The sequence below is a fragment of the Saccostrea echinata genome, unplaced genomic scaffold (genome assembly GCF_033153115.1).
Source record: "Saccostrea echinata isolate AGI-Se365-2 ecotype Australia unplaced genomic scaffold, CSIRO_AGI_Sech_v1 ptg000030l, whole genome shotgun sequence".
Lineage (NCBI taxonomy): Eukaryota > Metazoa > Mollusca > Bivalvia > Ostreida > Ostreidae > Saccostrea > Saccostrea echinata.
Window position 1 is genome coordinate 24,308,407 of NW_026889779.1, and position 17,345 is coordinate 24,325,751.

The 17,345-nt window shown below is 33.3% G+C and overlaps 2 protein-coding genes across 2 annotated transcripts in view; one reads left to right on the forward strand and one right to left on the reverse strand.

Moving 5' to 3' along the window:
- Nucleotides 1–382: 382 nt before the first annotated feature.
- On the forward strand, nucleotides 383–1,688 carry LOC133196596 (uncharacterized). The gene is made up of 2 exons (XM_061332460.1): nucleotides 383–1,229; nucleotides 1,459–1,688. Exons 1-2 carry the CDS (start codon nucleotides 399–401, stop codon nucleotides 1,558–1,560), a joined length of 933 nt encoding a protein of 310 aa, XP_061188444.1. The 5' UTR covers nucleotides 383–398; the 3' UTR covers nucleotides 1,561–1,688.
- An 82-nt stretch (nucleotides 1,689–1,770) lies between these two features.
- Nucleotides 1,771–17,345, reverse strand: part of LOC133197572 (sodium-dependent dopamine transporter-like) — a 38,467-nt gene continuing 22,892 nt past the window's right edge. The window contains exons 4-16 of the mRNA XM_061333673.1: nucleotides 12,138–12,293; nucleotides 11,816–11,950; nucleotides 11,323–11,641; nucleotides 10,032–10,170; nucleotides 9,362–9,496; nucleotides 9,112–9,215; nucleotides 6,762–6,886; nucleotides 6,502–6,614; nucleotides 6,281–6,409; nucleotides 4,969–5,068; nucleotides 3,651–3,751; nucleotides 3,311–3,478; nucleotides 1,771–3,058 (exon numbers count right to left, since the gene is read on the reverse strand). Of these exons, the coding sequence (XP_061189657.1) occupies nucleotides 2,951–3,058; nucleotides 3,311–3,478; nucleotides 3,651–3,751; nucleotides 4,969–5,068; nucleotides 6,281–6,409; nucleotides 6,502–6,614; nucleotides 6,762–6,886; nucleotides 9,112–9,215; nucleotides 9,362–9,496; nucleotides 10,032–10,170; nucleotides 11,323–11,641; nucleotides 11,816–11,950; nucleotides 12,138–12,293 (1,832 nt within the window). The 3' untranslated portion in view covers nucleotides 1,771–2,950. The remainder of the gene's footprint in view (nucleotides 3,059–3,310; nucleotides 3,479–3,650; nucleotides 3,752–4,968; nucleotides 5,069–6,280; nucleotides 6,410–6,501; nucleotides 6,615–6,761; nucleotides 6,887–9,111; nucleotides 9,216–9,361; nucleotides 9,497–10,031; nucleotides 10,171–11,322; nucleotides 11,642–11,815; nucleotides 11,951–12,137; nucleotides 12,294–17,345) is intronic.

Sequence of the window (17,345 nt, forward strand, 5' to 3'; positions counted from 1 at the left end):
CGACTTTATTAATGAGTTCAGTCAACAGAACCATTGCATTCTTTTGAACAGTTGAAGTTCGATCCAATCTTTAAATATACACAATGCAGCAATCAAACGACACCCGATATAAAAATTTAAATCCCTCTGAGTATATATGCCTATCACAAACTTTGAGGGAAAGACAGGTCGCCGATATTATATATAATTACACAGCCATTATCGGTAGACGAAATACTAGTTCTGGGAAACACGAATCAGATTTTCAGAGAAAAGAGAGGTGAATTCGGGCTCTTTTTGAATGTTTAGAAAGGTAAGTTTATACCCTAGAAGATATACAAACAGTAGTCGATTGAACTTGCAAAACCTCTTAGAAACCAATAGATTTTTTTCCGATAGGTAGGCCACATCCTGCTAAAATGAACTGCAGTATACCAGTGTGTGCTACAGTAGATATACAACCTTTTACGCCGATTCCATCTCCTAATGACGGATTCAGTGCTAGGCTAGACGATGAACAAGAATGTCTCCTAACACAGGTCTTAAATGTGGGAGACAAACTTATAGTGGTAGACAATGAAAACAAAAGACTCAAAAGATTTAGGATCCGCTCCCGGACTTTTGTGGATCAGCTTCTTTTGGATGACCCTTGTGGAGCATCTGTACTTCCCCTTTCGAGTCATGTGATAGTTACAGAACCAGAATTTAGAATTTTGTCTTTCATCAGTATGGATGGAGTTATGACGTTAAGTTCGCGACGGAAGACGGAGAAGAAGTATCAGCCCATTTGTTGTGTGGATGAAGAAAGACTTGTAGTCGGATGTTGTGAGTTAGGAGAAAGTTCTGTGGACATTCTCAATTACATGGGAGTAGTTTTGGTAACTGTAAGTTCTTGTTTGAATAATTCTATAGTATTTCGAACACCCGCTAGTCTGACCTATTTAAAGGGTGATTGTATCATGGTGTCAGATTCAGGACTCTGTAAAGTGGTGGGTATAGGACTGACGGGGCATCTTAAGTTTGTCTTCGATCCCAAATGTATACCAAGTGGAATATCAGCTGATAAAGACAACAATATCTTCCTGTGTTGTTATGACAAGAAAACTATCCAGAGTCTAAAATTTGAAAATAACCGGTTATATCCAACTTGTTCCGACTTTACTGTGAAATGTCCCTTATCTGTGACTTCAGCCAAGAACAGTCTTTATGTAACAGAGGAGATGCCTAACGATAAAGTTTCAATAATAAAGGTATTACAAGATTATCTACTCCAATGATCACTGCCTTCATGATAAAAATAAAACAAATCAAAAACTAGTATCGATTGACAAAAGGTATCAAAATAAATTGTTAAAATGTGAAAGCTATCAGTTTTAATGCTTGGAAAAAGTTTTGTGGCACTTATATGAACAGAACATAACTCTGCAAGTTTTATGTGTTATATTACGATTATGTAATGGGTAGAGCACTATTTTCCAGGTCACAGATGAAGAAAACAGAATAGATGATGAAGAAAATCCAGTACATTTGTCGAATATACATCTGACGGTTCTGAAACACGACGATGACCTCACAGAATGACGGGGCACTGTTTTCACAAACAAGACCCTACATTTTTTTTTAAATTTCTGTAAGGATCAAATTTAATTCAGATCGATTCACTATCGAGGTATTCGGAAAAAGAGAATTTACTGTCCTTAAACTTTATTTTTTTTTTATATATATTAAATTGATATTTGGGTGAAAAATTGGGTTTATTGAAAACTAAAGGAAATAAACAGGAAACATCTTCTTGTCATTTTATATATTCAAAACATGCTGATTATTCACAGTGTACAAGAGATTATACATACACAATATCATGGACCAAGAATTTACAGTGTACTTCCGACGATACAGAAATCACATGACAACACGAATACGTACACTATGCAGTGTATCATATTAATATTAAATTTACAGATATACACAAAACCGGTAATATTGACTCTATATGATACTGTCATAAAACAACATAAACAGTTCTTTATATTCTAGGATATACTACACTTTATAAAACAAGAGTACCTGTTTTGGAAATAATCTGGAAGTGCATGAATTCCATCATTCCTAGATACCTGCTATATTATCATATATGACTGACATTTCAGTTCCTGCTTTACAATATCTATAAGCATGTATATTTAAAACAAAAAAAAATGGATTTTATCTTTACCATATCGTATTCTGTAACATTACTTAAGACTATTAATAATAAATGCATATCTATTACACCTCTAGAATGAGTATTATATATAATATATGTGTTCTGAAGCAGGCAGCCAGTCAGTGCATGTGTACTGTCCGATTGTGCGTCAATATTGCAACGTTCCACTAACATATGGTTCATAACAAAAACGTATGTGGTCCATTATACAAAACAGGTAAAACAATGAGGTATATTGTAAGTAAATTTAAACTCAGTAAGTGCATGGCAAATTCTTTTAAATTATCCATCATTAAGGCACTTAACAATATGTACAATGTGCCAATAACATTGAGGTATACATTAGATAATATTATGACATTTTCTCTTGTACCTTAAAATTTCACCGTTGAAAACTTTTTAACAAGACGAAAACCTGGATAAATCAATGCTCTTGTTACAAAACAGCCATTAGTCAAGACCCATGACAACTATTTGATACTTTGTAACCTAAACTATCTCTCAACTCACTTTATTATCAGTCTAATAATAATTCTGTTTAACGTCGTTTACTACAATCTTACCGTCAATTGCCAAGCAACAGTTTCACAGAATTCTGTGACAGGACCATCTTACTAAAACTGTTTCAAGGTATTTCTTGTCAGTGCGCAGAAGTCATGAGCAGTAACATCTTTATGACTAGAATACAGACTAGAAATATACAAAACAAAACATGGGATACACGTCTTTGCTACTTAGTGTATTTATACATTTCAGCAACAGGACCTACACCTTTTCACCAATAACCATTCCCCCATTCATCCTAACTACATGGTAGCCAGCCATTGCCTCTCTTCCTTTCTCATTGGTCGGTGTTAGCAGGAATTTCAGGCGCTAAAAATTAAATGGCTTTTAATATCATTTCATTGTTGATCTTTCTAATTTTTTTTAATCTCTAATGTTTTCTCGTGTATCAATAATGAACAACAAAATTTTCGGTCAAATTTATGTTTTATACATGTGACTTTTTGGGAAAAAAAGTCGCTGTAACTATTATTTAATCTTCGATCAATATGAACATGATTTCATGGATACTTGGACCACAGTGAAATATACAGATTTATCAGACCTTTCTTAACATCTTACCTCTGACGGTGAACCACTTGCTCTTGTGAATCCAATTATTGCAAATAGTGGAATACATAGAACAGAGGATAGCGCCACGCACCAGCCAATAAAGTTGGCCTCCCAGGGGTATATGTAGTTGTCATAACTATGAGGTGTATACTGGACCAGACCAAAAATCATAATCCACTGTAACATAAAAAAATAATAAATTCCTTTGATATAGATTCCTCCTCGTCTGTGACCAGATCTTATGAACAGTAAAAATATCTAAGTAAAGCAGAACGCTGGAAAAATTTTCTTAATTAGATTCTGTTTCTGTTTGATAATTAAGATTACAAGAATAATTACAATACTCTACCAAAATAAATAATGGTGCTATGAATTTCCAGCAGATTTTCCAGTATATACCAGCAGGGTGTCCAAGCATTGTTTGGATATCGTTTGAAAACCTTTCAACCCCTGTGGAAAGAAGCATATAAAAAGCCTTGAAATATGCGTAATAAAGAAAAGACAGAAAAGTCAAACAGTGAAAGGGTAGGTATAATAACAGTATCCTTAAAAAGATGATGAAATCCAACGAACCAAAACATGCTCCGGCTGCAAGAACATTTATTCTCTTACAACTCAATATAATAAAGATAATGACAACTCAATATAATAAAGATAATGTATGAGAAAGAAATACACACTGGTCGTAAAACTCGCAGATTTTGAATAAGTATTTCTGGTACACAGCTATACAGTGTAAAAAATCTTTTTTAAAAAATTGTTCCGTTTTCATAATTTTTTTGTTGATTTCTAAGCAATTCGAGTTTTAGTTTCCTCTTGAAAATACAACAGCAATTCTTAAATGAAGATTTTTGAAATAAGAATGTAGAATAAGTTCGATTTGTTATACATATACATGTATTTACCTGGTATATTGAAAATTTTCAAACTTTGAATGAAATATGGAGGTAACGAACAGTATTCAAGCTCACCGTGTGTGCCTTGTCATGATCGGGTAAACGGGAAAATCCGTATTAATTTCAGTGTGTTAATAATGGCCTGACAATTAGTATGAACATTTGACCAAATGATACATTGCATTTTCTGACAAGGTCATTGTATCGACCATGGAAGTTGCAAAATGATGATTTAAAACGAGACTGTTGATATATTTGTTTCATTAACTCGTTGGTTTGTAGCTTGCATCGTTTTAAAAAGAAAATGATCGTACATAGAGCATGTCCTTGCGTATCAAATCAACTGGGAGACGTAAACCCCATATGAAGGTGATAAGGGTATATTGCTATATTAGTAAGGGAAGTTGATGATTGAAATGTTAAAGAAAAGTCACCATTAATGTCTTTTTCTAGTAAAATATCCAAATATGAAACATATTTGTCAGATTCTGTGGTATCATTTATTTCAAGTCCACTGGGATATATCTAATCGACCAATGAATGGAAGTAACTATTGTTAATAGACATTACGCCTACATGTTCGACATTTGTAACAAATACAATTTTCGAGAAAACTTAAATATAAGACAACTTGTTAGGACTGTCTTTCTCTGTTTTCCTAAAGATGGGATATTTTGGGAGTGGTTTGAAATAAATAAAACCAAATATAATGTCCCAGTGTCTAACAGGCTAGTACTCTTTATAAGTAGACCAGACAGTCACATGTCATACCATATGCCCAGGACAACACCAAACTCTCAAAAAACACTGCAAACAAGATAGAGTAACCCGCCGCATACTTGTCCATCAGCGACACAACGTAAGCTCCACCCTGTAATTAAAAGAAAGAAAATTTAACATGGGAAACATCCACATTTCTGTAAACTACGAGAACAAAATCTTTGTATTGGACAACTTGGAACAACAGCTTTTTGACACGTTTAATTTTGTGTTTAAAGGTGTTAGGTGCACTTTACAATGCCTCTGGTTATTTTGTAGCATTTTTGTGAGAGAATCGGAGAATATTTGACAGTAACTGGAAAATAATATATTTCCTAAGACATCCTGATCCGGTCGTCTTGTCCTTTTTTCAAATAACAATGGGCTTCAGGGGGTAGACGCATCTGGTTTCGTTTATGTCTAGCCTATAATTTAAGCAAAAACAATTTATTTCCTGCTTCAGAAATGTATGAGGGTCGTATTAGTTACTGTGAATGTGTGGACCGGCGGAATACTCCCTCCAGCAATAGAATGCAAGTAAAACACGTTTTATACAGCAATCTTCGGTAACCGTATTCATTTCAAGGGCCGACGAATTTCCCAAGAATTCCTAAGTGATGTTTTCAATATATTTTACCTGGTAATGGATCGCCAAATACAGAGGAAAAACTACTTCCTTCATTATCGCTTAACTTATTCTATACTGAAGTATCGTTCACAAGTAAAAACTGGTAGACAATTGTTTTTATGGCAATTTTTCTTTTAGATGACCTAACTATCGTGAATCCATTACAATGATTATATAAATATTGGAATCTCATATCCATGACATTAAACAAGGCAATTGAAATAACATTAACTTGATTCAGATAAAAGGAAATTATATACATGTATCTATTTTTTGTTTTTGTTTTCCCTTTGATACAATACGTTAGTGCTTGGCACTTTCAACATCTGTCCACATTTTCAATAGGATATATAATAGCACTAATTCTATATTGTTAATCTTTAACTTAGGCCCAAAAAACCTAAAATATTCAGAAAATATTGAGAAACTGTTTAATTTCAATTTAAAAAAATGGTTCCGTCACGCAATGCATACATGTACATACTGACAAATAGTAACAAATGATTAGGAAAAATGAATATCTATAAATAATCTGTTACATTTTCACTAATTAATACAAAGGTTTTTTAAAAATCCAATGAATGTAACCTGACAAAAAAGGGGATACTTGAAGAAATTCTTTCACTTGTACTTAACAAAATATATATATATATTAAAAAAATATGTTTGTGTTTAATGAGATTGCATTTGATTTACCTGCGTACAGAATGCCAGCCCCACTATCATGTACAGTGAAAAGAGAGCTCCTACAAATACTTCTCTGTGTTTTCTCAGAACTGGAAACTCATCAGAAATGGCTGTAATGATGGCTTCCGAACCCCCAAACTAGAAGAAATACTAATAGTTTATTTCTTTTGTTTAATTGATGATGGAAATTGCCTGGTGAAATCAAAAACTTAAACTTTTATTTGATATACCGAACTGTCCAGTCCCAGAGTCAAAAGCATCAAGAAAAATATTATGGACCAAAATGGTGCTGCAGGAAGAGTTGCTATGGCAGCTGGGTAAACAACGAAAACGAGACCGGGACCTACAAAAATAGACAAGTTAATTTACCGAGACTGAAATGTAAACATGAGACGTATATTTCAATCAAAAAGGAAGATGTTTACTTCTAAAATTTCCGTTATTCATCAATTAAAAATATTCATCTTTGAAACAAAATGACAATTGTTACCTTCTGTAGCAACATTTTCTATGGGTAACTTGGCGGTCTCGGCCATGTGGCCCAGTATCATGAAGATGACAAACCCTGACACAAAGCTTGTCATACAGTTTATACTGCTGGTGATTAAGGCATCCCTGTCAAAAGACGGCAGCGGTTCTTAATCAAATGAAGAAAACATTTCCCAAAGAATATAAAGTGAAAGAAAAGTATGCTGTCTAGGCCAACACACGAATGAAACGATTCACCCATACGGATGTGTTCAGAAACTTTATTTTTCAGTCTACAGAAAATATTACCCGAGGAGTTCTAACAAACTCTGGCGAGACTACAAAGAGACTGCAGTGAGACTTCCAATGGATCGGGTAAATTAATTATATCTGCTATTCATTTAATTAAAGCTACAAAATGACTTATGCATGGAGACACGGTAATAGAAAATATATTCTATTACAACACCCCACAATATCATTGGAAATGCACCCCAAACTCTTATTTTATCATACTCAGAGTATCAACTATTACATATTTTCGTTGTAGGTCAAGAAAGCCCACGTGGCTTGAATTTGATTGCAATACCATTAGTTGTGGTGCAATTGAAAGACACTCAGTATAGAGTGAGAGAAAAGTATATTATCAAAGTCAACATCTGAATAGAACATAAATTAAAAAAGTATGCTGTAAAGCTTATACAATATACTTTTTTTTATATTCTTGCAGAAGTTCCATTAGTGTGTTAGTATATTGTAAAAGCCAACACACAAAAGTAAAAATTAACAGAATAAAAAGTGGGAGTGAAGTTAATTGTAAGGACCAACCCAAGAATGAATCAATTGAATAAGAAATTTCGGTTCATGCATTTTTGATAAAATATGAAGTGAAAATATACTGTAGAAGCCAACAAATGAATGAAACAATTCAAAGAATATAAAGTGGAATTAAAGCCAATAAACGGAAAAAAACAATTGAAAGAATGTAAAATGGGATTAGTGCCAACACTCAAAAGTAAAATTTGAAAGAATGCAATGCAGATTGGGATTAGAGCCAATGTACGCAAAAAACAACTGAAAGAATAAAAAAGTGGGATTAGAGCCAATGAACAATAAAAAAAAATTGAAAGAATGTGAAGTGGGATTAGTGCCAACACACGAAAGTAATAATTGAAAGAATGTGAAGTGGGATTAGTGCTAACACACGAAAGTAATAATTGAAAGAATGTAAAGTGGGATTAGGGCCAACACACAAAAGTAACAATTGAAAAAAATATAAAGTTGGGTTAGATCCAACACACGAAAGAGATAATTGAAAGAATATAAAGTGAGATTAAAGCCAGTGTACGAAAGAAACAATTAAAAGAGTATGAAGTGGGATTAGAGCCAATGTACGAAAGAAACAATTGAAAGAATGAAAAGAGCAATTAGTGCCAACACACGAAAGAAACAATTGAAAGAATGTAAAGTGGGATTAGTGCCAACACACGAAAGTTTCAAAATATAAGGTGAGAAAAAGGTTGTAAAGACCAACAAATCAGTAAAACAATTGACCGTAAAAAAGATTTCAGTTTGTACGTTTGCTATGATTTAATTAAGATTTAAGAAGTTTCCTTGATTTTCAGTAAACCGAAAGAAGTGTTTCATAATTGAACAAGTTAGGGTCTTGCGAAAACAATTTAGTGTTTGTATTCAAAATGTTAGTGAAGATGCAATCTCTTTCAGAATTAGAGAAATAACTGGGAAAATTAGGTTTAAAAGTCCATTATGATGAAGAATTATTTCAACGATTTTGAAGCTTTGCTTAACATTTCCATCAAAATTTCTAAAATTTATAGTAAAGAATTTTAAAAAAAGTTTCCGAGCTTTAAGAAAGCTATCGTTTGAACCGTATTCACCAACTTAACCAAATTAAACAGACCAGGCATACTCCTATAGATTTACGTTCACCATATAAATAGAAAACATTGAAACTAATTGACACAAGTCCATCTAAATAACTTCGCGCTTAATTTTCTTCTGTAATAGTTGTCGTCTGCAAATAAAACGTGATGGTTGTTGTAAAAGGTTTTGACCGTAAATCAAACAAAAACAGCACAACTATATCAACTGTGGTACTAAAGTGGAAAGTCAAATTTTCCGAAAGAATGAACGAAATGCATTTGTATGAGTTAATTATTTATAATTGAAATGTAACATCCTGTAGTTTGATCCAATAAACTGAGGCATTTTGCTCTTGATAAGCTTTTTAATTAAATATATATATCTATAAAAAAAAAAAAGCTTTGTCCGTTGACACACCGAAAAAATACTACAAGTTAATCACATACCGATCACACAAATGAATGTCAAGAAAATCTTTGAATACAAACCTGTAAACATTATTGTTGATTTGATTGTAACTGGCATACGCCAAAAGAACCCCAAAACCAGGTCCCAAGGAAAAGAAAACCTGCGTCGCCGCGTCTACCCAAACCTACAAGTTTTATATCATTTTAGACAGAAATTTTTCCACGGAATTATTATTTTGTCATGTTTTAAATGTTTCTAAAAAGAATAAATTCGATTGTATATTTGTTTCAGTTTTGCCTCTAAGTTTGTTTTAGGAACAAGAAACATTACATTAGAACTGGCGAGTCTGGTGAAGTTCGGGGTCAGGTAGTACTCTACTCCTTTCCCAGCGCCCTCTAGTGTTGCTCCACGGACCATTAAAATGGCCAATACCACGTAAGGAAACAATGCAGTGAACCATACAACCTAGAGAAAGAAAATCAGTACACAAGTATTGTATATATAATACATGTACCTAGAAACGTGCAAACGTGCATTAGTTTCGTACGAATTTCTTCACACAAACTCACATGCACAACAGAAGAAGGCGACTTTTTAAAATGTCATTTCAAAGATACCTGGACATTTCAAGAAATATTACAGAAGTTTGTAACTGCACTTGACTCAAAGCATGAATAACACAGTTGTTTTGTATTTTATTTCTCGAATTTTTATATAAGTAACACAGTACATAGCTGAATGGATAATTTGATCCATGCCTCACAAATTTTAACTGCTGAAGTTCCAAACTCTCAGACTAGAAACGAACTAATATTAAGTGTGAATGTCAATTACAAAATACAACCCGTTCTTCTTGACCATCTCCGTCTTAATTAACAAATCAATGGTTGTGATTGCAACCACGTGGAATAAAGTGAAAATTGAAGCATTGAGGGCTGGAGTAGAGAGTCGTCCTCATTAAAAGGTCTATATTTTGTTGATTGTAGATAATGGGTCTTACTTTTCCTGACATCTTTATTCCCTTCCATAAACTGAAGTAACAAATGAGGTACACGGCTAACAAGCAGAGGGCGATTTCCCAGTTAATGGAACCCACGTCAAATATACCGCCACTCTGGTCAAGCTGCAGGAATCGATTGCTAAAATAAACAAAAAGAAGTTTTTGTCAAGAGAATTTCAATGCATTAATAATTTACATAACTTCAACACCCTACAGTATCATATGGAATTGTCTAGTGTAATCGTCTTCTTCTTAAAATATACATGAACATGTATTCATACCAAACCGAACGGAATCGGGGGACATATTGCTCCACGATCTTATTGAAACTTAAAAGTATTTTAAGATAATATGCAAGTCTAGTTATGAGTGAAATTATAAAATATTCAAAATGAACACCGTTGTCCAGAAAAATAAAGAAAATGAGAATTTGAAATTTCATTTTTTTTTCATCAATTGCCATGCCATTTTCTTTTTTTTTTTTGTTGGAAACGTTAAAGGATAATTCCTTGCAACAAGTCATATTGATATATGCCATAAAAATGGAATCGGATAAATAAATCTTTCCGCTGTGGTCATGTTAAGAAAAAGGGGAATTTTAATTTTAGTTTGATTTTTTCCTCGAAAGGTTTTTCATACTGCAAATTTTGATGTGTTTGTGTCTCCCCAAGTTTCTGAGGTTCAAAATTTTTCAAAGTGGCTGCTGTTGCCATGGAAACAAAATTGGGTTAATTTTCTAACATTTTGAAATTTTGTAAATATATTAAATATGAGTTGCTTTCTCTGCTTTCAACTCCAATATTGCATCCTAGGAGTCGGTTGGGGGATAAAACTGAAGAATATTATACATGTATTCTGTGCGAGGTTCGTATGCATTTATAATCACAAATAAAATCCCTAGCGATTTCTTTTGGTTTGGGGTTCAAAGGTTTGTTTGAAAGAATCGAACTTTCTGACACCAACAATAATTGAAAGAAGGAAATTCCCCAATAAGTAATAAAAAAGGACACGTCATCAGACATAACCTTTTATGGTAGAGGATAAAGGTAAATCTTATTCTTGGTAATTCTGGGTCAATTAATGTGGGTATAATTTTATTTAGAAAGTAAACTTTTGTGATTGCAGAATATTTCTTAGCTATCCGAATTTTTCTTTGTAAGCGTTTTTATATAATAAAAAGGTCAGTCCATTTTCTTGGAATTCGTCTTAAAATATACAGGCGTATTCGAAGAGGGAGCAACTTGGAGGCAATTTTTCCTCCCTAAGACAATTGCCTTTGTGGTATCCTTACTTGAAATACTCCTCAGCTGGTGAAATTTTCCTCACTTCTGTAACGTTTGTACTATTTGTTATGTTATCATTCACTATCAATGTAGATATTGAATTAAACACAGTCGTCCCTTCATAAGTAATGTTTGAAATGTTTTCACTACTGGGCACAGCACGTGGTTCCCCTTCATAGCAATACTCGGTGTTCCACGAGTGACCACATTTCGCCCATGGAAGCTCACTAGTGAAGGAGGAGAAGAGGAAATGTATGGACCACGCTATAACCACGTTGTAGAAAAAGTCTGTGTAAAATGCAATCAAAACCACAGCCCATCCGATCCCTAAATATAGACAAAAATTTATTAGAAATGAAAGTGAAAACAAATGATGAGAAAAAGATACAAATAAGTACAATGACTACTTAATAATCAGGAAAAAATGAACAGAATTCATTTACGCAGTCTTACTTAATTTTCATTGAAGAATGTGAATTTTCCCCACAAATCAAAATTTACCTTTAAATAATGGACATAAACGACCCCAGCAAGTAATTGCACCGGTTTTATTATATTGACCGATAGCCAGTTCCATATAAAACAATGGAATACCAGCCAAAGCCAGCATCAGGACATAAGGAATCAAAAAGGCACCTGCAAAAAGAAACAACAAAATGAAGGATATAGGTTAGTTATGTATAGCCTGACAACGATATGTGATGTAAATTCAAATTGTGATACATAAACGACATATATTTGTCCTTAATTGTTCTTTGACCGCCTCTTTGGTAACCTAAAATTAAGTGGTATAAAATATGTTAACCATTTATTTATACGTTACCTCCCCCGTTTCTGTAGCAGAGATAGGGAAACCTCCACACGTTGGCCAGATCCACTGCAAACCCAATGACGGACAACAGGAAGTCAATCTTCGTGTCCCATGTCTCCCTCTCTTTGTGTTCAAGATCTACTTCATCTTTCTTCTCTACTAGCGGGTCTAATATTTAAAAAAAAACCCAGACTATCATTGTTACTACTTGTATTACTCAGTCTGTTCTCTAGCAATGAAAAATAAGTTTATTGTCAAGGTTGTTGGCTTTCCATTATAATCTTCGTAGAATTACTATTTTTTATGTCTTCAAAAGTATATCATTCAAAATGTAAAGTTCTCTCTACAGAATCTGAATAAAAGTGTTCAGATATTGTGCTTTCATCTTGTTTACTTGGTATATAACAGGTAATCTATGTCAATATTATTCTGTTATTGCAGAATCTGTAGGAAAATGTCTAGTATTCTGTCTATGTGGAGAGCTCTGGAGAAGACGTTATCTAGACTCAAAAAACCGTCATCAGGAGCTACCTTATAATTTCTTAAGAACAAATGTCCTCTGATTCAAACATAATCTTATCATGAATGTTTTATTTTTCTAAAACAAGATAATTCTATGCTTACATTTTTTCCACTACTCTTTTGCATTTGCAGAAAATAGGAATCGATACACATGGTGTCTCTTCTAGATTGAAACTGTACATGTACATGTATTTTTACGTCCTTACATCATATAAGGTATGTATCCATTTAACTTTCCATTTGTTTCAGAAAAGGTGATATTGAAGATATAGAACCATATGTAATGTTTGTATGATGTATCTATCATTTTTGTTATTTTGACTATAGAATTGTCTATTGAATTCCGGTTTTTGGGTTTTCTTTGTTTGTTTGTTTTTATTTTTATGCTTCATATCCATAAATGTAAAGTGCAACACGTGTGAAATAACAGAGAAAACAAAATATTAAATACAGTATTAATATGTTATTAAATTCTTGCCGCAGGGGTTTGGTCTATTTTGTTACCGAAAGTGATCTGTAAAGAAAATCATTTTTAAGTACTGTATTTTTCACTTAAATTTGATTTGACGGTGTTTTGTCAATGTCCGGTTTGAGCAGGCTGAAAATAATCGCCTTTTGCTGTACGAGCATTAAGCCCGGCTAAAAAGGGTTTCCCTTTTTAGCAGGGCTCTATGTATATGAAAAACTAATCGAAATGCAGTTGAAAATAATATAATCTCTATTGAGATTCTGCTGGGCTAGATATTTGGACTGACGCCCACAGAATCTCTAGACAACCACTCATAATTCATGTCTGGAAATCAAGCCCCAACTTCGGCCGACTATAGCAAGAATTATTCATCTAGACCCCACTGCCGTTCGCTTCAATTAAGTCATTTGGTTGTTTATTTGACTCTCTGTCACTTTTATTTCCACATTGCTTACCGTTTAGGCATGTAAATCCCAACATAAAAATATTCACTGAAATCTCCGTTCAAAATATGGCTCCTTTGACGAAATTGTTTACCTCCTCGCATGAAAGAGTTCCTATAGTCCGTTTTCTTTTATGTGATGTTCAATAGCCATAGTAGACATTAGTTCATAATCACATAGGGTAAAAACAAACTATAGGAACTCTTTTATGTGAGGAGGTAAACAATTTCGTCAAAGGAGCCATATTTCGAACGGAGATTTCAGTGAATATTTTTATGTTGGGATTTACATGCCTAAACGGTAAGCAATGTGGAAATGATAGTGACAGAGAGTCAAATAATCAACCAAATGACTTAATTGAAGCGAACGGCATTGTGGTCTAGGTGAATAATTCTTGCTATAGTCGGCCGAAGTTGGGGCTTGATTTCCAGACATGAATTATGAGTGGTTGTCTAGAGATTCTGTGGGCGTCAGTCCAAATATCTAGCCCAGCAGAATCTCAATAGAGATTAAAAATAATATTGCCAAAATTTTTCGAACTGCAGCTTGTATTAATGATATTTCTTAAAAATACGAGGGGTTATCAAAAAGTTCGTGGACTGACGCGATAAAATTAATAATATGTAGTCTTTGCTTACAAAATTTATGCGGAACATAAAACAACAAAAGTTTAAGAAATGTTGAAAATTTTAGCTTGATAAGTTGATAATTTGCCAAATTATTCTAAAATTAAAAAGACTTTATGTGATCACCCGGCGCTGTCGCCGTTTAGTGTCATGACGTCCGCTTAACGTCATTGTTTCTTAATGTCCGCTCTCTCTACCTCATACACTTATCTTGATGAGATTACCTGGAGTTAAGTTAGGACTTAAACCCGTCTTATTTATATGAATTTACAATGTCATGAGCAGCTGTTTTCAATGCATATAATATTGTAAATGGATCTTTATATAGGGAAAGATCCTCACTTGATTATGCCAGAATACTTAGCTTGTTGGAGTTCAATTTCTACCACACATGATCAACGTCACTTTTCGACGTGACTGACTTTTGACACCCTGACTACAAATCGACACTAGCTGTGCATATTTCATCTCTCTGAATCTTTTTAGGCATTAAAAAACAAGTACTCTGGATGCATTTTATTTTTCTGTAGCCAGTTTAAACATTCCTTAGGTCAATACCAGTTTTTCCAGGACCGAAACTCTATAGAGTGTTTGAAAAAGAAACCCCTCCCCCCTTTTGACGTTATTTTCAAGCCCATAATTGTTTGGACACTCCATATAAAATTTACGATAAAATTTCATAGAAATTACAGAATGGGGTAAAAATTCCAAATTTTACTGAACAAATGTGTCATACCACATGCCTGAATTAACGAGATTTTCTGATGACAAATACTCATATCTAAAGAGTTTTTCTCAGTTACACTCAGGTAGGAAAAAACGTCATATTAGAGGTTGCGCCGCCTGGACATACCTTTGCTTACAAAAACACTAACATTTTATTAAAAAAATAAAAATTATGATTTATGGGATATGATCGCTTTTCTCGGGATTTCGTTTTCTTTTTGTTAGGCCTAATTCATATATAACAGATTATGAGAAAGACTTGATTCGACACCTTAGTGCATCTACATAGCAAATAGACACCGCGTACAAAATTGTCACTGTTCAAACCCTACGGAGCCAAGACCTACGAATATAGTAGTACAGCGACTGTTTGTCGTTTTATGAATAACAGGTGTAGGTGTCCAAAATATATCTTCTTCTGTGCTTATTTGCAGTAAATTATTGCTAGACAAAGTACAGTTAAAAAAAATCGCCTTCAATGTTTTCAGTTTGAAGTATTAAGAGTCATTCTCTGTAACGACTTTAAATTTTATATAGGAGCTGTGGCACGCATAGTCTCAGAATTTCTCCAAACTCTCTATGATAAAAGTCTTTGATACCGTAAACTCAAATCAGGCAAAAATTGGTTGCTACGTGTCATGGTTACCATAGCAACTCGTCCTAAATTTTGAAAAATGGCATTTTTCAACATGTTCAGAGTCCCACAGTTAACATTTGCAGCAAAGCAAACAAGTGGCAATGACTGTTTCTGAAAGTTGAAGGCCTGATGTCTTAAATGCATGATAAACATGTTTGGTAAATCAACTATTACATACGTTACTATGGAAACAAAGTATTCAAAAGTAATAATTTTGTTCATTTAATTTTATAAAGTCATACACTTAAGAGTAAAAACAATTATAGGTTGAAATGCAAGCAAATAATAGACAAGAGATCCTTGTAACATATACCAAGGACGAAATATGATATTTCTTATAGGTTGGCAATGGTTGCCATGGTTTTAATACCACAAAGGGATTTTAAATTTACGCTCTTAGTATTTTAATTTTATCCTATCTTTTTACAAAGCATATTTCTATATAACTAATGATCAATTTTTAAAGGCGTTGGTGTGACCCTAATTTTCACATTTCAAAAAATTCAAATTCGATTCTTTAAATAGAGCGTTGCTATGGAAATTAGCCGAAAAAATATGCATAAAAATCTGAAAAATATACTGTTTCCTTGGATACGTACCCTTGTATGTAGATTCCCAAAACTTTTATGATTGATATATATGAACAACTTACCTGACTTTCAATTTTGACTACCACCCAATCTCTAACTGGATGCAAAAAGCTGGCACAAAGGATTTAATATTGATATAAAATTAACAAAATCGAACATTTTCCCTTCTTGGTAACCATAGCAACAGTGTTGTATTTTTCAACAAACTTTATCAATATATGATATTCAACTTTAGTTCTACCAGATAAGTACTATTCAAGATGAGTCAAATCATATGTTCCTTGATTAAAAGGTAAGTAAATTCCTAAAGCAGTAAAAAAAATATCACTTTAAACAACTGGTACGTTGTTTCCATGGTTACACTGCAAAGTAACAATAATTCCCAATTTGTCTTATGTTGTCGGTGTTGCAAGGTCCTAAGGATGTATATGTGCCAGTCATGAATTTTATTGTTTTTCCTCAAGAAAGTAGCATTAACCCAATCTTAGCAATGAATTTTGCATGGTTACACTATGTTACCATGGCAACCATGAAAGTTATTTTTAGAATAATATTGCCAATACCTAATTACTTAAGGTCAAATATTTTTATCGTTTTTCTTCAATTGTTGATCGAGTTTGATCATGTAACATCTATCATTAGTGAATATTGAGCGTTTTTCAGCATTTTTCAGCATCTGAAATGTATTCCAAATGTACCCATGGTTACCACTTACTTAGAGATAAATTCTAAATAGTTTCTTTGTAGCATAAGTTGCAATAAAGTGTCATGTTTTCGTGAGAATAGTTTGTTTGTTTTTCTTAGTCTTTATTAAGGCTTAATAAAGATTCAAAGTAGCTGAAAATCTCAATTTTTTCAACTTTTCTGGATGTTACCATGGCAACCAAGACACATAGCAACGAAATTTTATTTGATATATGTTTCTGGTGTTAAGTTGTAATAATGGGCAAAGTTTCATCAAAATCTGTGACCATGCGTTGCAAAGAAGTTTAAGTGGTTACAGAGAATCACTATTAAATATTTGAACGTTTCCGAGTTCCACCCCCTATAGTGAATGCATATATATTTTTGCAGCAAATTGAGCTTAGTTCCTTGGTTTTGTGCAGTACGTTAATCATTTTTCCATTTCAATAATCATCCGCAGGTAAACTTTTATTCATTTTTCCATTTGTAGTCTTGTTTGTGTTTGATGCAAAATGATTTAAAA